The sequence below is a fragment of the Zootoca vivipara genome, chromosome 12 (assembly GCF_965207765.1).
Source record: "Zootoca vivipara chromosome 12, rZooViv2.hap1.1, whole genome shotgun sequence".
Lineage (NCBI taxonomy): Eukaryota > Metazoa > Chordata > Lepidosauria > Squamata > Lacertidae > Zootoca > Zootoca vivipara.
In genome coordinates, this window is record NC_142595.1 from 19741423 (window position 1) to 19763650 (window position 22228).

The window sequence follows — 22228 nt, forward strand, 5'->3', positions numbered from 1 at the left end:
CAAAGCCGCTTCTGGCAAACCAGAGCAGCACACGGAAACGCCGTTTACCTTTCTGCTTGTCACACCATTACAACCTATAAAAGGAAAAGAAAGTATGGCAGGGAGGAGCCAATGCTATTCAAAGTAACAATGCAGAACCCAATGCCTAAGAATTAAGATTCCCAAGTCCACAACCGACTAGGTAACAGCTTTTGAAGGATAACGTATTCATACGAAGCAGCTGAATGGATTTTGGAGCCTTTTGATGGAAAGCCAGTGATTCCCAGACAGATAGCAGTACCACTAGATGGGCTCTCTTTAGAGCTTCTGAATTGCCCAGAGAAGGTGCAACATAAGGAGACTCACACTCATAGCTGCCACATCGTTCTCATAGGCTTCTCTCACTTTCTTCATGATCTCTTGCTCTGCTTTGCAGCAGTTCTCAATGGAGCCCTTCACAGTGATGGTCCTTTCAGGGTTGTACAGGGTCAAATCCTGCAGCCTGGGGAGGAAAGGAAGCCTCAGCCTTTCATGCAAGCGTCCCCAAATCCTTGCCCAACTTGGAGCAATATGCATAATCTCATTTCATTTTTGACTGCTGTTTTGTGCAAATCTGGTACAGTGAAAAATACGTCTTTCAAAAAAAAACAACCACCATTTTTTTTAAAAAGGAGTGCACACAGGCAACTAAATGCCTGTGGGCATGCCCACAATGCACCTTCAGGTTTCCGGGACTTAGGGTGGGCAGGGAAGTAACTAACGGAGGGGAGAGGACAACAACACATGGTACAAATATACCCCTTGCCCAATAGTAAAGGCAAAGGCGCCCCTGACCATCAGGTCCAGTCGTGTCCGGCTCTGGGGTTGCGGCACTCATCTCGCTCTATAGGCCGAGGGAGCCGGCGTTTGTCCGCAGACAGCTTCTGGGTCATGTGGCCAGCATGACAAAGCTGCTTCTGGCGAACCAGAGCAGCGCACGGAAACACCGTTTACCTTCCCGCCGGAGGGGTCCCTATTTATCTACTTGCACTTTGATGTGCTTTCGTACTGCTAGGTGGGCAGGAGCTGGGACCAAGCAACGGGAGCTCACCCCGTTGCAGGGATTTGAACCGCCGACCTTCTGATCAGCAAGCCCTAGACTCTGTGGTTTAACCCACAGCGCCACCTGAGTCAGCAGGAAACTCTTGAGGTAGATCAAGCATCCCCAAACTTCAGCCCTCCATATGTTTTGGACTACAATTCCCATCATCCCTGACCACTGGTCATCTTAGCTAGGGATCATGGGAGTTGTAGGCCAAAACATCTAGAGGGCCGCAGTTTGGGGATGCCTGAGGTAGATTATGAAGGCCTAAAATAGAAAGTGCTCCTGTGTGGATGGAGGAAAACACAGATTCGACACTCCATAGCGCCCTAGTGTGAATACAATACCCTTTTTATATAAAAAAGGGGGTCGAAACGAAATGGGGTGAGGAGATAGAAGAAAGAAGGAAGTCTTACGAAGAGATGGTGATCTTTGTCTCGGTGTCCTGCTCCACCTTCTTCAAGTTGCGTCCTTCTTTGCCGATCAGCCGTCCCACAAAGTTGTTATGGGCTAGGATTTTCAGGGGCACTTCATCAGCCCTGTGGGGGGGGAATGGGTGAAATCAGAGGGTTGGACTCCCACATTCGGACTTCTTCCTGAGGTCAATTCCAGGCCACCTCTTACGCTTTGGGACATCAACCCCTGAACAGACAGGCCTCTTCTGGAAACTGGACCAGGGTGGGTTTATAATCTAACTCGTAATCTGACTTGTAAGCGGACTGTCTTCCCACAGTTCCCTCCTGCTTGGACTACTGTAATGCGCTCTATGTGGGGCTACCTTTGAAGGTGACCCAGAAACTACAACTAATCCAGAATGCGGCAGCTAGACTGGTGACTGGAAATGGCCGCCGAAACCATATAACCCCGGCCCTGAAAGACCTACATTGGGTCCCAGTACGTTTCCAACCATAATTCAAAGTGTTGGTGCTGACCTTTAAAGCCCTAAATGGCCTCGGTCCAGTATACCTGAAGGAGCGTCTCCACCCCTATCGTTCTGCCCGGACACTGAGGTCCAGCTCCGAGGGCCTTCTGGCAGTTCCCTCACTGCAAGAAGCAAAGCTACAGGGAACCAGGCAGAGGGCCTTCTCGGAAGTGGCGCCCACCCTGTGGAATGCCCTCCCATCAGATGTCAAGGAAATAAACAACTATCCAATAAGCCAACGCCACACTTTGCGCCAACGATAGCCCACAGCCTTACGTCTTGGTGTCTTTTGCCTCCTTCTGCATGATTTCCAAAATCATCTTGCAAGCGGCAGAACAGCCTTCTGGGGTCGAATGGATACTGATCGCTTTCTCTGCTGCCCCGGCGTTTTCCTTCCGGTGCACGTCGATTCTACAGGGAAGGGAGAGAAGAGCCAGCTGCTAGAGTAGCAAAACTCGGAAAAGGAGGTTCACAGCATGCGCCCGAAGAACCAGAAACCCAAAATCCACCCAACAGATGCTTAAGAATCTTGAATCCCCTTGGCTGCCCCTCTGCCTCTGGCCAGGCTCCCCATCTTTGCTACACATCTCAGAATCCTTGTCTTTTCCCCTTCCACATCCATCTTGCCAACCTCAGGAAGATCTGTAAAACTCCCCAGCATAGCTGCCAAGTTATCCATTTTTTAAAGGGATTTTCCCTTATGCTGAATAGGCTTCCTCGCGAGAAAGGGGAAAACTTGGCAGCTATGCTCCCCAGGCAAGAACAAGGCCATTTGTAGGCCTTCCTAGACATATGGTAAAGGAGCATTTCCACAGTAGAAGTAATTTTGAGTCTCAAACAATGAACAATGGAGCTCTGGGACTGGGACTGAGGTGGCCTGCGTTAAAACTCCTCCTCAGCCATCAAGGTCACTGGGTTAGTTCCTGGGCTAGTCCCTGTCTCTCAGCTTAAGCTACGTCATGGGGCTGCAGCAAGGGGAAAGGGAAAGAGGAAATTGTTTTCTTAGAGAAAGGGTAGCACAAAAAACAAAATAATAGATCATTTCCTAGCGGGTTGGGTCTCCATGAGTCAGGTAATAATGAGGGGAACATTTGTACCTCTCAGGGTATGGCACTCCACAAACGCAGGACCATCGCTGAAAATACCCTGTAGCGGGTCAAGAATGTGTGTGCACGTGTGATACACACACACACACACCACGTAAACAGTGGTACCTCGACTTACGAAGGCGATCCGTTCTGCGGCGCTCTTCAGAAGTTGAAAACTTCGTAAGTCAAAGCGTCCATTTTGTGCATGCCGCTTCTGCGCATGCACAGAATGCGTGCACAGCAAAAAATACTTCCGGGTTAGCGGACTTCGGAAGTCGAGGCATTCATTAAGTCAAGGTACCACTGTATATGATATCAAGACACATACACGCCCTTGTAAATAAATAAACTTCCCAATGTGCCACCCTTAACAGCACCCACATCTGCAGCCTGAGGTGCCTTCTAGGCCCAAGAGAAGGCACACTTTTGTTCTCTGAATCCCAATCCCCAGGCCTCTGACCCACCAGTCTTAACAGCTTAAATCCTTCTGGGCTATGTTTCCACCAGAGCATACCCCCAAATCGTTTTATTTGCCTAGGGAGAAGGACAAGATGGAGCCTCCCATTCCATATACCAGCTGGACTCGCAGCTGATTCCTGGCTTCAACAGCGGCAACAGGACAGGGCCTACCACTCTGCCTAAGCCCTGCAGGACACCTGAAGGGATACGACGCAGGTTGCCTGGCACACACACCACTGTGCCTTCCAGCACCTCACACACCCCAGTGTCTGAGGCAGACGTCTCACTCTGCCCAACGATGGGGCTGGCCTTGTGTCCCATGCAGCACCTAGCACACTCTTGGCAACAAAGCAGTGTAAAGGTGTAGCGGTAAACAAGCGGGTTTGCTATGGAAACGCTTGCTAAGCTAGCAGGGCCTTACTTGGACTGTGTCTGCTTGGTGATGTTACGGATGGTGGCACCTTCTTTGCCAATGATGGCTCCCACATACTGGGTGGGAACGAGAAGGCGGAGGGGAATGTCTACCGGCTGCTGTTTCACGGGTGCTCCGGAAGCCACGGGTGAACCTTGCCGGGGGGCGCCCCGCGATCCAAAGCCCCCTCGGCGCCCGTTCTCTGCACCCTGCACGGTTTGTTCGTCGGGGATGTAGGAGACCTTCAGTGCGTGGTTTTCCAGTTGGTGCCCGTTAAGTTTCATAATGGCCCTGAAGATAAGACGGACAGATACACAGAGAGAGAAGCCAATCAATTAACCCTACTTAAAACTAAAACCAGCACATCTGCAGTCAAAAGAACTGTCTGGTTAGTTAAAATCGAGCCCTAATACTACTGTGTGCAGTTTTGGCTAGGACCACTCCTCAGCTTGTCCTGAGGTTTTAATCCCCAACCCGCTGACAACGTCCCCTTCCCTCACAGAAGCTGGACTTCAAACTACTCTCCGTTCCATGCCACCACCGCACCAGCTCTGCCAATTCACACACCAGAGGCTCCAAGAAGCACCACATGCTGAATTATAAAAAGTAAATAAAAAGGGGTGGAGTCATGGTGTAGCAGGGGCCCAACGGGCCACAATTAAGGCGATAATGTAAATCCTTAAAAATCTTGGAATATGCTTATATTAGAAGAGTTATGGTAACCTGTTGCTTTAAAGAAACTGATGATTCAGCAAGAAGCCGTTCCTACTGGGATAGAAGGTCAGCTAATACGTCAATCACAAAGAAGCAATTCGTAAACTAGAACATAAATTGTTACATCCACATGTAACACAGGTCCCCGTGCATGTAAACTAGCAATATGTAACAGATCACGGTAAGAATCAAAGTTTAGTTAGCGATGCTTATTGCGCATGCGTATTAAATATGAAACGAGGTAATGCTGAATATTAAATATACAATGATGTAATGATTTATATGATTGGTTTAATTGAAATCCTTTGTCTGAAATGTTATAAATTCCTCTGCCCCACGTTGGGCGGGGTTGCAGTTTTGCGAAAAGATTCGACTGTAACCTTATTGCTTTGCAATAAACTCATGGACTCCTAACTCCTCTTGTCTCTGAGTCTTATTGGCCTAACTCAGAAGATAAGCCATTTTTTGGCTTGCAACAATGGCAAGGCCGATATATAAAGCAGCCAAGAACATATGGTTCCTTATGTATCTCCCCCCCCCCCCCGGCGGAAACCCACAAGCCCTCTTCCCTCTTCCGATTGCCACAGCCACTTGCTTCTCATTTCCAGTGATGGGGTTTTTTTTTTGCCCTTCCCTTCTCCTTATTCACTTCTGACAAAGGGGAAGGAAGCTGATATATAGGCAATTCTCAATCTCTCCCCTCCACCACGATCAATTTGAAATGGAAAGGCAGTTTGGCCCTGACGCTATAGCAGCATCAGAAACACCCATGCTGCTACAAGAATTAATCTCTGCAATAAAAGCAAAAAAAATCCTACACTTTCATTATATAAAACCTTACTCAACAGGAAGAAATATGATTTAGAATATGATAGACAAAAATGGAGTGAAGAGTTAGGGGTACAGATAACAAATGATGTATGGGAGTCAAGTAGGAAAATCAGCAGAAATAAGTCTCTATGGATCTAAGACTAAGACCTATTCAACAGAAAATAATATTCAGAGTCCACTGGACTGCAGCAAAACCATACCAGAAGAAAATAACAAGTGTAGATAACTGCTGGAGGTGTGGGAGTAAAAATGCGAACTTAGTACATATGTTGATTAACTGCCCGATGATAATATCATTCTGGTGCGAGGTGAGGATATTTATAGCAAGAGTAATAAAAAAGAAATTGTTATCTAGGGGAACTGAATTTAATTCTAAATTATATTCTGGAAACGTGGGAGATTTCAAGGGGTCAAAAAATATATGGATGTACTGTGCTATATTAGAAGCAAAAAAACTTGTTTTGATGACTTGGAAGAGCCGCAAAAAGATTCCACTGAGCACATGGATTGAGAATATGGACAGATTAGCTACATACGAACGAATTGCATGTCGACGCAAAATAAGAATGGATAAATATGAAGAAATCTGGAACGAATATTTAAGCGATAAGGCAGATAGTGGTGGGAAGTAGGGGAAGGAGAGAGAGGTGGGAAAATATTGTTAAAGGGGTGGGGTCATAGGTACTGTATATATCAGCATGCTTAAATCTGAAACGTCAAAGTGTGTTGTTGTGGTGGTTTTTGTTGTATGTGTTTTTTTGCGGTTGTTTGTGTTGAAGAAATGATTAAACAAATATAATTTTAAAAATGGTCATGAGTAATGGCATTTTTAAAAAATCGCTTTGTACAGTGATGTTTTTTATCGCTACACGTAAGATTTTGTCAAGGTGTATATTTCACCTTAAACTAAATGTGATGAAACAGTTTTGGGAGGTGGAGAATGAATAAATATTCACACATTCACACACACACACCCCGTATTTTTCCATCTATAAGACGCCCCCATGTATAAGACGCCCCCTATTTTTGGGGACACAGATTTAAGAGAATAGGGGGAGATGGCCCCATGTATAAGACACCTGCTAATTTTTGACATTATTTTTAGGGGGGGGGGCCTAGTCTTATACACGAAAAAATACGGTGTGTGTGTGTGTGTGTTTGCATGCTGCACGCGTTTATTCTCTGGCCTTGCTTTCTTAAGGCATGTTGTAATCCTAGATCTCTGATTAATTTACCTCAAACAAACAAAAAACAAACTTATTTATTTATTTGAGGTAAACTCATCAGAGATCTAGGATTACAACATGCCTTAAGGCAAGGCCAGAGTATAATTTTAGCAATGGGCTGCAGTTCCACACAGCCACCCATAGATGGGGGTGTTACCATTAACAAGGCCACATTATGGGACAACCTGATATAACACATCCCAGCATCCCAACACATGGCGGCGGGCGGCTGCTGCCTTTAATTCCAATACTGCAATTTTTTCTTTTCTTTTTTAATGCTGCTGCAACCCCCGCTATTTCTACACGTTGCATCATGGCAGGGGGAAGAGAGGGGTGTCCAGTCAGGAACCTTTCTTGTTGCTTTTGAGATGCTTCTGTGCTCGGAGTTTGGTGATGTTTTTGCTCCATCGCCTTTTACAAGCCCAGCCGTGGTCACCCAAATAACTTCCCTTCTGGCGTTTCTCACGCTGCAGAAAGCCAACCACTGCCGAGGTGGGAAGAGAGCTTTAAACCTCCCTGCCCGGCCCAGTACAGTGCTGCCTCGCAAGACGAAATTAATTCGTGCCGCGAGTCGCTTCGTCTAGCAATAATTTCGTCTTGCGAAGCGCGGCCATTGAAAACTTCATCTTGAGAGTCACCAAAAACATTGCAAGGCGCTTTCGTCTAGAGAGTTTTTCGTTGCACGAGGCATTCGTCTTGCGAGGTACCACTGTACTCTCATGGGGAGACGAACCACCTCTTCCCCTCTCCAGGCATCAGATAGATCGCCTCCTTCGCTGACCTGCACAGATCAATTGAGGAGAGGGTTGTTTGCCTCTGTTTGGGAGACTAAGTCACCGCTGCCACACAACCCCTGAGAATGTGGTCCCCAGAAGAGGAAGAAAATGTTAGTCAAGTGTGTTACAGTCCGAACATTACTTTGATATCACTTGAGGGGGAGGGGGTATGAGACATATAAAGGTAAAGGTAAATGCATAATCTCATTTCATTTTTGACTGCTGTTTTGTGCAAATCTGGTACAGTAAAAAATACATCTTTTAAAAAAACACCCATTTTTTAAAAAATGAGTTCACACAGGCAACTAAATGCCTGTGGGCATGCCCACAATGCACCTCAGGTTTCCGGGACTTAGGGTGGGTAGGGAAGTAACTAACGGAGGGGAGAGGACAACAACACACGGTACAAATATACCCCTTGCCCAATAGTAAAGGTAAAGGGACCCCTGACCATTAGGTCCAGTCATGACCGACTCTGGGGTTGCGGCGCTCATCTTGCATTATTGGCCAAGGAAGCCGGCGTACAGCTTCCAGGTCATGTGGCCAGCATTACAAAGCCGCTTCTGGCGAACCAGAGCAGCACACGGAAACGCCGTTTACCTTCCCGCCGGAAGCACTTTGACGTGCTTTCGAACTGCTAGGTTGGCAGGAGCTGGGACCGAGCAACGGGAGCTCCCCCTGTCGCAGGGATTCGAACCGCCGACCTTCTGATCGGCAAGCTCTAGGCTCTGTGGTTTAACCCACAGCGCCACCTGCATCCCTATGAGACATATAAAGGTAAGGGTAAAGGGCCCCCTCCACAGCGCCACCTGGGTCCCATGAGACATATAAATGCACTTAAATAAATACAGTGGTACCTTCTGGGCCCGCCTTCCTCTGCTTTCTCCCCCCTTGAGAAAGTTCAATCCAAACTCTTTAGAGCTCTCCTGCATGTACCCAGATGCGTTTCAAACACAATGGTCAGGCTTGAAACAGGGATGATGAGAGTGGAGGCTTATATCTGCCTAACATCAATCTCCAAATGGCTGACATTGAATCTTCTCCCCCTGAGGAATAGCCCCACTGATCCTCTGCCCTTCAGAAACTGGGTTTTGCCCCTCAAGCCCTTCTAAGTCTGGGGTTGGGCCAAGCAAAAGTTACGGTTAGGCAAAGAATCATAGACACCGAGAGACAACAGGACTGCTCAAGGTGCCCCAACTATAAAATTGGAGAAATCGAGAGAGAGAGAGATAGCTGCACCGGCAGCATATCTTTTCTTTCTCGTATCCAAAAATGGCTTTTACTCTCGCCAGAAGCTCTGCTCTGCCCTCGCAGGTCCTGGAAGGATCCTTTAAAAATGTCCCATATGCTCAGAGAATTTGCTCCTGTTCATTGGGGGAGTTAGGAAGCCCAGAGCACTTATTTTTTAGATGTCCCTTTTATGAAGAGCCACGTAGAGAGACCATTGATCCCCTGCTGGTGAGGCTCGCTGACCTCCCAGAAAAGCGAAAATTCGATCTCCTCCTATCAGGCAAAGATCAAAAGACGACCTGGATGGTCTCCAGATTCTGTGCACAGATCTGTAGGCACAGGCCACCACCACCCCAGCCAAACTAGTTCATTCAGAAAATCCCCAAACTTGGTTCCTCGGGTGATTCTGAGTCATATCTCTGCAGTAGCTTATCTCAAAGTTTTAAAGTGTCTATACGCTTATCACATTTATAAATTTTAAATTTACTGTTGTACAATGTTTTAAATGTTTGTTTTCCTTCTGGGATTGTACCCCCAAGTGTGTTTTATAAGCTGGTCTCCGACCGTAATAAATTATCTATCATCTATCTATCTATCTATCTATCTATCTATCTATCTATCTATCTATCTATCTATCTACAGTGGTACCTCGGTTTAAGAACAGCCCTGTTTACCAACGATTCAGTTTACAAACTCCTCAAAACCAGAAGTAGTGTCCCGGTTTGCTAACTTTACCTCGGTCTAAGAACGGAAGCCGAATGGTGGATGGCACTGGAGGTAAGAGGCCTCATTAAGGAAATCGCCTCGGTTTAAGAACTGTTTCGGTTTAAGAACGGACTTCCGGAACGGATTAAGTTCATAAACCGAGGTACCACTGTAATAAACAAGTCACAGACTTTGCAACAGAAATAAACTGAGGCAGGCAGCAGAGAATGCATTTTTGTTTTTTTGCTAGCCACAGAATTCGAAGCCCTGCGCAGAATTGTGAACACACCCAAGGACCAAGTCAGATAACAATTGTTTAGGGAGGTTTTTTAATGTTCAATAGATTATTGTATTTTACTTTTCTGTTGGAAGCCGCCCAGAGTGGCTGGGGAAACCCAGACAGATGGGTGGGGTATAAATAAATTATTATTGTTATTATTGTTGTTGTTGTTGTTATTATTAAGGTACTTAAAAAACTCACTGCCTGGTCTGTTCCCGGTTGGAGTAGGTGACGTTGACAACCGCCGTCTCACTGTCCGTATTCACTTGCACGAGGAGGAGGAAGAAATCTCGGTTAGCTAAAGCAAGCACCCATATCATCGATCAAAATAACTCTGTATTGAACAAGCTCAATCCTCACCACCCATGAGAGAAAGCAAGGGCTGGAGCTTAAAGACATTTGTTTTTTTCACAATTCCCAGCAGATTGGACCATGGGGTGGGGTCAGGGGTCAGGATGACCAGGCACCTGCCGACAGCCCTGGGCTCAGAAGGACCCACTCGGAACCCTGCCATTTCCGCTAGGTATTCTGTGTGGCATTATTGCTGCCCCCGTTGTATGTGGTGACATATGCGTCTGAACCCACACACCTGTCCACCACTCACGTGTATTCATGCACGCATACCACAAAGAGGTTTGGGATCTTCTGCTAGAGTTATAACGTGTGTCCGTTTACGAATATGCGTTTCGCCCTTAACCATAGGCCACAAATTCTGTCGTGAGCTGAGTGTATGCAATATGTTATGCTGGAACCTCACACCTGAGATCATTATGTGCAAGGAACAGCAGTCCAGAAATCTAGTAAATAAATAAATAGCAAAGGGGTCGGAAGGGGTCTGTTGAGATTCCTGCATCGCAGGAGGTTGGACTAGATGCTCCTCAGGGTCCACACCCTACAATTCTATGATTAAAGGTTTAAAAAAAAAGGTAAAGGACCCCTGGACGGTTAGGTCCAGTCAAAGGCGACTATGGGGTTGTGGCGTTCATCTCGCTTTGAGGCCGAGGGAGCCGGTGTTTGTCCATAGACAGCTTTCCAGGTCATGTAGCCAGCAGGACTAAACCGCTTCTGGCACAACGGAACACCGTGACAGAAACCAGAGTGCACAGAAATACCGTTTACCTTCCCTCCGCAGCGGTACCTATTTATCTACTTGCACTGGCGTGCTTTCGAACTGCTAGGTTGGCAGGAGCAGGGACAGAGCATTGGGAGTTCAACCCCACTGTGGGGAATCGAACTGCCGACCTTCCGATCGGCAAGCCCAAGAGGCTCAGTGGTTACAGCCTATTTTATCCCTTGCCCTGGTCTGGTTCCTGTCTTTTGCTCCAAGGCCCACCCATATACATTCTCTGAAACATCTCAAGGGTTCTTACCTTGTTCACAGTTTTCCACAGTACCATACTGAGCTAGCAAACCATCCAGGACCTATTCAGATGTGGAAGAAACATAAAAGAAGTGGTTTGTGGAAGAGAAAGAAAGAGAAAGAGTTACAGGTGAAACTCGGAAAATTAGAATATCGTCAAAAAGTGCATTTATTTCAGTAATGAAACTTTTTCTTTTTTCTTTTTACAAATGCTTTCTTTTGGAAATTCCACAGTAATAAAACAAATAGTTACAATAATACAAAAATAAACATCGCTATTACATTTCATTAATTACATTCCATTTATAATTGACCCGCCTAACAACAAATAATTACAATTACAACAAATAAAGGCTTGACATATCTTGTTTTGCATGTCATGCATCTATCTCATATATTGGTTCCACCTTTTAAGTTGTATTACTGAAATAAATGCACTTTTCGACGATATTCTAATTTTCCGAGTTTCACCTGTACACTGAAAATTTCACCAAAGGTAAAAATCAGGAAAGGAAGCGCCAAAAATGAAGGACAAAACAACAACAGCCCACAGCAGATGAAGACCTCGCCTGCATCGTACATTTAAAGTTGTGCCTCCCCGCTCCTCCAAAAAACCCTGGGGAGTCTGGAGCTTGTAAAGGGTGCTGTGAGTTTCTAGGAGACCCGCCCCCCTATTCCACTCCCAGAACTACAATTCCCAGAGTTCCCTAGGAAGAGGGATGGACAGTTAGATCAATCAGATAATTGTAGCTCCAGGTGATGGGAAATAGGAATCTCCTGACAACTCTCAGCACCCCTAACAACCCACAGTTCCCAGGATTCTTTGGAGGGTGCCCTGAGTGTTTAAAGAGGCAAGGTTACTTTTTAAAAATCTATACTGAAGATGGAGCCGAGGTCTCAAAGCAGAACTCAAAAAACCTCATACTGTATGCAAACATGCCAGGGGTCAGCAAACTTTTTCAGCAGGGGGCCGGTCCACTGTCCCTCAGACCTTGTGGGGGACCGGACTATATTTTGAAAAATAATATGAACGAACTCCTATGGCCCACAAATAAGCCAGAGATGCATTTTAAATAAAAGGACACATTCTACTCATGTAAAAACATGCTGATTCCCAGACTGTCCGCGGACCGGATTTAGAAGGCGATTGGGCCGCATCCGGCCCCCGGGCCTTAGTTTGGGCACCCCTGAAACATGCTACAGTAATACCTCGGGTTACGAACGTGATCCGTACCGGATCGCAGTTCGTAACCCAAAAAGTTCGTAACCCGAACGCTGCGCAAAGCGCCATTTTGCGCATGCGCAGGCCCCGCGCGCCGCTTCTGCGCACGCGGCGAAAACACTTCCGGGTTTGCGCCGTTCGTAACCCGAACTGTTCGCAAACCGAGGTGTTCGTAACCCGAGGTACGACTGTATTGTAAATAAACACATTTTAGCGGTCATATTAGCTAAGTAGCATGCAGCACCATTGTTTAGGAAATGCATGCATTTCAAGAGGGAAACTCAAATCTGGTCTCTTTCCTTTCACTCCAGAGGGATTCTTTTCTTTGCGGTGGAAGGGAATCGGAAAATCTCATAATCGCCTTTGCTCTGCCCCATTCACACATCTCAAAAGTATCCCAAAGCTCACTCATCCAGCATGCAACTTCCAGTTTATTAAAAAGACATTTCAGACAGGGTGGATTTGATTTAAATCAAACTGATTTAAATCACGATTTAAATCACGATTTAAATCACTAGTCAGTAAGGCTTGATTTAAATCATAGTTTTCTACATAAAGACTAATTCTTGCTGGTATAACTTTAATATGCAAGTAGATGAAGATTTTTAGAGTAACAACTTTTCATATTAGTTTTTTTACCCCCAGTTTAATAGGTTAATCATATTTGGACAACTTTTCTGTTGTACTTAGGAAGGAGAAAAATAATCATTACCTTAATAATAACAATTTAAATAGATTTATTCAACTGAAACAATAACATTACAGCATATGTTATTTGCTTAAACAAACATCCATGTTTGTTAACTAATTTGGCTAAACAAAAACAATATATATATATATATTAAGAAACTTAGACTGTCAGCCCAGCCTACACATGAAAAACTTAAATACTGTCCACTCCAAACAATCAGAAAAATATTGTTTCTATTCTATTCACTGAACTTCTTGAAACTTAGCACTGAAGGGGTTGTTTCTGAATTCATAGGTTTGTAGAACAATAGGATTAAGGTCTTTTTCTCAACTCTGTTCATGCTATGACATTTTTGCTGTGAAGAAGAGGTATGATCGATCTCTGTTGAGTCAAATTCAGTTTTGAGAATTGCAAAAGTAAACCAAGCATCTGTGATAATATCTTGTAGGCAGAGAAACTGCCCAATAATCTTACAAAAACCTCTGGAAGAGCATGACATTGTGAATGGATTAATGGAATTTATTTACCCCCAAAATTAAACATATACAACCTTATTCTACATAATTAAAAAACTAATCTTTATTTCATGATGGAATAACCTTTGGGTGGTAATATATTTTCCTCAAAAACAATTTTATTTTTAAAAATCCAATTTAAATCAAAAAAATCGATTTAAATCAAAAAAATCCGATTTAAATCAAAAAAATCCGATTTTTTTGATTTTTTTAAAAAAATCATTGATTTTTATCCACCCTGATTTCAGACACAGATGCTAACACTATGCCCTTGTCAGAGACCTCACTTACCTCCCATCGTAACTGAGGGGGGATGTTTCTTATCTGAATTTTGCGGCTCCTAAAACAAAGGATAATAATTTCATTATTTATTTATTTATTTATTTTCTTCCTATACTGCCCTATACCCAAAGGTCTCAGGGCGGTTCACATAATTTTAATTATTGTACAGTAGGATTAACAGCTGATAAGGCTCCTTGTGACCTTAAACATCTTTATGGCATGCAGAAATTCAACAGTTCCAATATTTATTACAGCAAAAGCCAGCAATACAGAATATCACAATTCCAAACAAGAAGAAAATCAGCAATAACATCACCAGAAATAGAACAATTACACAAAGGGAATTTGCAATGTGTCATTCAATAGAAGGGATTTACGTTTCTCAATAGCTAAAGTGCAGAATTTGGCCACGTCATATAACACTGGGCTTGAGGAAGCTTCCAGAAGGAATTTTTGTAAGATTTCAGGGGGGGGGGATTCCAAATAATATTGTAAGGGTGCAAATTTTGATAAAAGGGGTAAAATAAGTCGAGCTCGTTCTTCACTATAAAATTCACAAAATAAAAGAATGTGAGTGACAAATTTTACCTTGTTAGACAGGCGCTCATGAATTGGTACCCGCATAAATTTGCCGTACAGCACCGCTGAGGGCATTGCCTCAAAGCCGGCTCTAGGGAAGGCCCATTTTTAGTGTTCGTTTTGAGAATTTCGAGGCTGCCCTATGAAGGAAATTTCCTCTCTGAGCAATTTACAAAATTGGAATACGTTTCCACGTGCAAAAAATCAAATAAACACAAATTCCACACCTCCACACACCCAGGAGCAATAATCCTGTACAAAACCAAGATTCTCTAGAGAGGACCTCAAGGCTGCTCCCCGTATACTGTAAAACAGGCACGTCCAACAGGTAGATTGTGATCTACCAGTAGATCACTGGATGTCTGTGGTAGATTACTGCTAGATCACTGGCACCCCTAAAAAAAGTTCACCCAAAATTTTCCTCCTCCCTAAAAAAAAAGCTGAACTATGACCTGAAGCCCTAAACAAAAATGGGCCTCCCTCCCTCCTAAAAGAAGCTCAACAAGTTTGACCTAAAGCCCAAAAAACAGGGCTTCCCTTCCTTGAAAAAACTCAACAGCTTTGACCTGAACCCCCCAAAAGGGGGTAGATCACTCCCAGTTTTTAACTCTATGAGTAGATCAGAGTCTCTTGGGAGGTGGCCACCCCTGCTGTAAAAGAAGGCTGTCTACAGATTACAAAATAAGAAGCTAGAATGGATCTGGTGCTTTCAATGTTTGCACGCCCATGCTCACTGCCCATGAACTTGTACGGTGTGCTCCAGACCTCTGCAAGAAACCTATTAAGATAGTCTGCCCCCAGAGGCTTATGGACTTAATTGGCTTTTAAAAGACTCTGGAAACTCATTTTACAGATAAAAATGGCTCGCGTCCAATCCAACGGGCTGTATGCATGGCTGGTCCTGCACCAGGCATGTCCAGTCCACCACCAGGTCATATCTGGTCAGATAAGGAGAACACTACTGTTGCCTGTTGCAGGCAGTCAAGATACTCAGAAAGACAGGCACCATCTCCCTCCTTCTCAGGGAAGAATTACCAGCTATTTTAAAAGGACTCGGGGCAGCAGTCAGAATTCGAACCGTCATCACCTAATCTTGGAGAACCAGGACAACATCAGCCAGTTTCAAACTCAACATGGGTTGCTCAGCTAGGTGAGCATATCCCGCCAAGTAGTACATGCTCTGGTTATCTCCCGCTTGGGCTACTGCAGTGCTCTCTACGTGGGGCTACATTTGAAGGTGACTTGGAAATTACAACTAATCCAGAACGCAACAGCTAGACTGGTGACTGGGAGCAGCCGCCGGGAGACCATATAACACCGGTCCTAAAGGATCTTCATTGGCTCCCCGTATGTTTCAGAGCACAATTCAAAGTGTTGTTGCTGACTTTTAAAGCCCTAAGCAGCCTGGTATACCCGAAGGAGGTCCAGCTCTGAGGGCCTTCTGGCGGTTCCCTCACTGTGAGAAATGAGGTTACAGGGAACCAGGCAGAGGGCCTTTTCCAGCAGCGACACCCTCCATGTGGAACGCCCTCCTGTCAGTTGTCAAGGAAATAAAGAACTAAATGACCTTTAGAAGTCGTCTGAAGGCAGCCCTATATTGAGAAGTTTTTTATGTTTGGCATTTTATTACATTTTTATATGTGCTGAAAGATGCCCAGAGTGGCTGGGGAAACCCAGCCAGTTGGGCGGTGTGTGTGTGTGTGTGTATATATATATATGTGTAAACCGACCATGTTTGCTTGTCTCCACTTTTTGCCAAAACCGCTTGACCGATTGCATTCAAATTTGAACACAACGTCACATGCGAATATGCAGAGTAACCACATACCGTTTGCGTAGGCACACGTCACAACAGCGCCAGGTAAAACCCCCCAAACTCTGTGTTCCATAACACACCACAGACATAAGTGCGTGCTGGGAAATAGAAGCCAGAAACTGTGTCTCCAAGGGCGGGACAGAGTGCATACTGGGTAATAGAAGCTAGAAGCTGTGTCTCACAGGGTAGGGCAGATAACCGCCACAACGGCCATTCCTCCACAAAGGGCACGCCGGGATCCTACCGCCAACACCGCGCCAAAAACCAGGCACCGCCCCGCTGTTGCCATCCCCTTCCCTCTCCAAAACACCTCAGCTCAGGTTTGCAGGGAGTGGAGGTGAGGACTCGCCTGTGTTGGGGGCAAGGGTCATGGGTTGGGACAGGGTGGGGGGAATCACAGGGATGAGCCACAGCAACACGTGGCTGGGTACAGCTAGTAAATAATATACCGTATATTCCGGCGTATAAGATGACTGGGCGTTTAAGACGACCCCCAACTTTTCCAGTTAAAATATAGAGTTTGGGATATACTTGCCGTATAAGAAATATGACCCGGCGTATAAGACAACCCCCAACTTTTGAGAAGATTTTCCTGGGTTAAAAAGTAGTCTTATACGCAGGAATATACAGTAATTGTTGTTGTTTGTTTTGAAAGCATGCACTCATCTATCTGGCCCAGGCAATCATGTATTAAACTTTTTTTGTTTGCTAATTCCTGCCTATCTATAAGCAGTCTGGTTCCAGTCTTTGCAAGGGGACAGAGACTGATTTGGTCATTCAGATGAGCAATTTACTTGTAGTCCTGGACTGAGGGGGTGCGACCCCCATTGGTCTTAAAGGTAAAGGGACCCCTAACCATTAGGTCCAGTCATGACCAACTGTGGGGTTGCGACGCTCATCTCGCGTTATTGACCGAGGGAGCCGGCGTACAGCTTCCAGGTCATGTGGCCAGGATGACAAAGCCGCTTCTGGCGAACCAGAGCAGCACACGGAAACGCCGTTTACCTTCCCGCCGGAGTGGTACCTATTTATCTACTTGCACTTTGACATGCTTTTCGAACTGCTAGGTTGGCAGGAGCTGGGACCGAGCTCACCCCGTCGCAGGGATTCGAACCGCCGACCTTCTGATCGACAAGCTCTAGGCTCAGTGTTTTAACCCACAGCGCCACCTGCATCCCAATTGGTCTTACTAGGCCCCAATACACTTGATCAGGAAGCGCTGCTGGGATGCCTCAGCGATTTAGCATGGATTAGAGGCACTGATATGCAGTGGTGCAAACCTCTCCGGGCATGCTCAGAAGATAAGGCTTGGCTAACTTCCGTTTGATGGCTGTTAACTTGTGGGCAACAGGGCCGAGCTAGGGCTGGCATCTAGACCTTCCAGTTAAAGATCCTTGAGCCGCAAGCTCGAGGCCAACAGCAGCAAGTAACCTGTCTGTTGATCAGACAAAAGGAGATCAGGCTCTGAGTATTTATATACTAGAGCTGGCCAATGCTGAGACTTCTTCCTGCCAGAAATTGCAGGGGCCCAATGCTTCTGTGCCTGAAGGCGGCTTTCAGTTCTTTGAGGATGTGGGTGGCGCTGTGGTGTAAACCACTGAGCCTCTTGGGCTTCCTGATCAACGGTTTGAATTCCCATGACGGGGTGAGCTCCCGTTGCTCTGTCCCAGCTCCTGCCAACCTACCGTAGCAGTTCGAAAGCATGCCAGTGCAAGTAGATAAATAGGTACCGCTGTAGCAGGAAGGTAAACGGCGTTTCTGTGTGCTCTTGTTTCTGTCAGGGTGTTTCGTTGTACCAGAAGCAGTTTGTTCATGCTGGCCACATTAGCCGGAAAGCTGTCTGTGGACAAACGCCGGCTCCCTCGGCCTGAAAACGAGATGAGCGCCACAACCCCAAAGTCGCCTTTGACTGGACTTAACCGTCCAGGGGTACCTGCCAGCTATTTTCCTTCTGTGCCTGAAGAAGGCTCTGAGTTCCAAGCAAACAACTATTTCAGCTCCTAACAGAATGCAATACACATTTTAGAGTAAAGTCAACAGGAAAAACAGGAAGAAAGGGGAGGAGGACAGGTCGTTTGGCAACAGTCTTAACAATGTTGACAAATGACCAACCGTAACAGGTGTGACCTCCAAAATTCATGTCTCTATGTGCTACATTCTGCATCCGCCAAATACATGTAAAACAGCATCTAAACAGGCATGGTTTCCCCCAAAGAACCCTGGGAACTGTAGTTTGTTAAGGCTTCTGAGAGTTCTTAGGAGTTCATTCCCCTACTATTCCCAGAGTGGTTTAACCATCAATCCCTCTACCCAAGAACCGTTGGGAAAAGGGGAGCCATGACAGTTAAAGTGGTATGAAAGTGCTTTAAATGTACAGTGCAGATGGGGTCTTCCATTGCCCATGTTTGCATACGACAAAGAGCCTTGGCCACAAAGTGTAGAAATCCCAGTCGTTCCCATTTTGGAATCTTCCCTTTGCATAAGTAAGATAAACAAACTGGGTCAAGGGGGATAATTTTAGTGTTACCTCCAAACCCGGATTACAAGTTGTTCCTGCAATTGCCTGCCAGCCATAACCAAGGTGTACTGTTGGTTTGTGAATCCTAGCTTATCAGGGAGAAGCAAGACAAAACCCTGGGCTTTGGAGGAAGAGGAAGAGGAGGAGGAGGAGGAGGAGTTTGGATTTGATTTCTTGCTTTATCACTACCCTGAGGATTCTCAAAGCGGCTAACAATCTCCTTTCCCTTCTTCCCCCACAATACTGTGAGGTGAGTGAGGCTAAGAGACTTCAGAGAAGTGTGACTAGCCCAAGGTCACCCAGCAGCTGCATGTGGAGGAGCGGAGACGCGAACCCGGTTTCCCAGATTACGAGTCCACCGCTCTTAACCACTACACCACACTGGCTCTTTAGCGATAACGTTGCACTTTCTTTTCCTCATCTGCTTACCTGCTCGTGCAAGCGTCCCGATGGCACGGTATGGTTTAATCCGCACACACGGTTTCAACGATGACTTCTCCAATAACTAATGATAGGATACCGTCTTACTATCACCACCAAAATGCACATTCTCATTTCATATACAGTATTCTTACATCATAAACATTGAGGAAGCTTGGGGTGGTGCCACACCTCCCGTTCTAATTTGGGCATTTCACGTCGGCTCCCTAATTCCGTGAACAAAAATTCTAATTGATTCTTTTAAATTCTATCCGCTGCCACCACAAACCATGCCCACTTTGTGCAGCTTTGAATGCGAACAAGTGGCTTAACCTGGTATTAAATTATTCCGCAAGGTGGATTATTTGACAGCTGTTCGAAAATGTTGGGTCATCATAGCACGAGCCGAAAGAGCATCCATCAAGCACACCAACCCCACCCCCCCTTGCTCCCAAGGTCTCCTAGCTTTCACCACATCCTGTAGGAAAACCCGAGACATCATATTCTGTCTCCTAATGCTTCCAAAGTCTTTGGGATCGAGTCCTCCGTCTCCTATCTGACTCTCCTGAGCATTCTGAAAATCACATCCATCGGAAGGAGATGGGGCGAGCAAAATTACACTCGGAGAGCGTCAGTTTGAACCTCAGGGGGTCAATAAAGAGAGAGAGGATCTCTATAAAGAGCCCAAGGGCTGTCTATAAAACATGCTCTCATTTTTAATGGCTGGGAGAGATGGGAGGCCGAGAAGAAAGAAATTAAAGAAGACTAACGGCAGCGGAGAATTTTAACAAGCGTGCCAACCTGAGAGCAACAAGCAGACACCTCTCTTCCCGATTTTCCTCCTCCTCACGACTCCTGCTTCCCAAAATAGAATCTTTGGGAATTTTCAGAGCCAAAATTATCCCATCCTGCAGCAGCTGCCACATACAAGTACAGGTGGAACATTTGACTTTCTGGACATTCCTCAATTCAACAAGCAGCTGCGATCTAGGGATGGTGACATGCAAATACTGTAACAGATCTGTGGCCATGCGAATCACTCACTATCTTCTGTGACTATTCTCCACGTGCAAATCATAATTTATCTTATTTTTAATCTTTTAATTTTTATTTTAATCTTTCCTATTCAATTTTACATTATGCATTCAAACACAGATCATAAACATCAACATTTAGGTTTCCCTGAATCCCTTAGACTTCCCTCCATGGTTTCCATTATCAAACATTTTCTACTGCATCATATATTTTCTCTATTTTTCTTAAAACAATCCATTATTACCTTAGTTTTTAATACATTACAGTGGTACCTCGGAAGTCGAACGGAATCCGTTCCGGAAGTTCGTTCCGACTTCCAAAATGTTCGGACACCAAAGCACGGCTTCTGATTGGCTGCAGGAAGCCCCTGCAGCCAATTGGAAGCCGTCAGATGTATGGGTTCCAAACAATGTTTGCAAACCGGAACACTCACTTCCGGGTTTGCAGCGTTCGGGAGCCAAAACGTTCGACTCGCAAGGCATTCGTTACCCACTGTACAACTGTACAAGCGTTACTCTAATCCTGCCAAAGTTTTTAGCTGTTCGTATTTTATCTATCTGGGTCTATCATTCCTCTGAGCTCCTCAGCCAACCCACCTACCCTTCCCAATATCCACGCCCAGGAAACACACAACTCCCCTTTGCGTGGGCCATTTACACGCAAGATTCAACTACCTCAGCACTTATTCCCAGTCTAATTGCATTCTTCATGTGCTATAGTTCCTTACCAATAGAGGTTAAAGGTAAAGGTAAAGGATCCCTGACCATTAGGTCCAGTCGTGACCAACTCTGGGGTTGCGGCGCTCATCTTGTGTTATTGGCCGAGGGAGCCGGCGTATAGCTTCCAGGTCATGTGGCCAGCATGACAAAGCCGCTTCTGGCAAACCAGAGCAGCACACGGAAACGCCGTATACCTTCCCGCTGTAGCGGTTCCTATTTATCTACTTGCATTTTGAGGTGCTTTCGAACTGCTAGGTTGGCAGGAGCTGGGACCAAGCAACGGGAGCTCACCCCGTCACAGGGATTCGAACCGCTGACCTTCTGATCAGCAAGCTCAGTAGTTTAATCCACAGTGCCACCTGGGTCCCTTGAGGTTAAACCTGTGAAAAAGAGGCACTGAGCTCAAGCAGCTCTGGAACTTGAATCCCCAATGGGTAGACTGGTCAACAGAGGTAAAGTATTTCCATTTTACAGATGGGGAACTGAGACCATAATAATTAAGAGATTCCCCCCAGGCCAGAGCTGTTAAAACATGTCAAATTTGTTAGGCATCAATTATACTAAGTTTTTGGGGTGTCACAGGCAAATATCATACAAGCATAGAACCTTCACATGAGGGTGAAAGAGCAGAGCGCAAAATATGGTCTGAAGCTCAACATCAAAAAAACCAAGATCATGGCCACTGGTCCCGTCACCTCCTGGCAAATAGAAGGGGAAGAAATGGAGGCAGTGAGAGATTTTACTTTCTTGGGTTCTATGATCATTGCAGACGGTGACAGCAGTCACAAAATTAAAAGACGTCTGCTTCTTGGGAGAAAAGCCATGACAAACCTAGACAGCATCTTAAAAAGCAGAGACATCATCTTGCCGACAAAGGTCCGTATAGTTAAAGCTATGGTTTTCCCAGTAGTGATGTATGGAAGTGAGAGCTGGACCACAAAGAAGGCTGATTGCCGAAGAATTGATGCTTTTGAATTATGGTGCTGGAGGAGACTCTTGAGAGTCCCATGGACTGCAAGAAGATCAAACCTATCCATTCTGAAGGAAATCAGCCCTGAGTGCTCACTGGAAGGACAGATCGTGAAGCTGAGGCTCCAATACTTTGGCCACCTCATGAGAAGAGAAGACTCCCTGGAAAAGACCCTGATGTTGGTAAAGATTGAGGGCACTAGGAGAAGGGGAAAACAGAGGACGAGATGGTTGGACAGTGTTCTCGAAGCTACCAACATGAGTTTGACCAAACTGGTCCATGGGGTCACGAAGAGTCGGACACGACTAAACAACAACAACATAGAATCAGAATCGCAGAGTTGGAAGGGGGCACAAGGGGCATCTAGTCCAACCCCTTGCAGGAACCATGTGCAGTGC

The 22228-nt window shown here is 45.6% G+C and overlaps 1 protein-coding gene across 1 annotated transcript in view; it reads right to left on the reverse strand.

Annotated features, from left to right (window-relative positions):
* Positions 1 to 22228, reverse strand: part of IGF2BP1 (insulin like growth factor 2 mRNA binding protein 1) — a 67373-nt gene that overhangs the window by 9279 nt on the left and 35866 nt on the right. Inside the window, exons 3-9 of the mRNA XM_035135562.3 lie at positions 13783 to 13831; positions 11074 to 11125; positions 9905 to 9968; positions 3951 to 4232; positions 2259 to 2393; positions 1477 to 1599; positions 346 to 481 (exon numbers count right to left, since the gene is read on the reverse strand). Coding sequence (XP_034991453.2) covers positions 346 to 481; positions 1477 to 1599; positions 2259 to 2393; positions 3951 to 4232; positions 9905 to 9968; positions 11074 to 11125; positions 13783 to 13831 — 841 coding nt within the window. The remainder of the gene's footprint in view (positions 1 to 345; positions 482 to 1476; positions 1600 to 2258; positions 2394 to 3950; positions 4233 to 9904; positions 9969 to 11073; positions 11126 to 13782; positions 13832 to 22228) is intronic.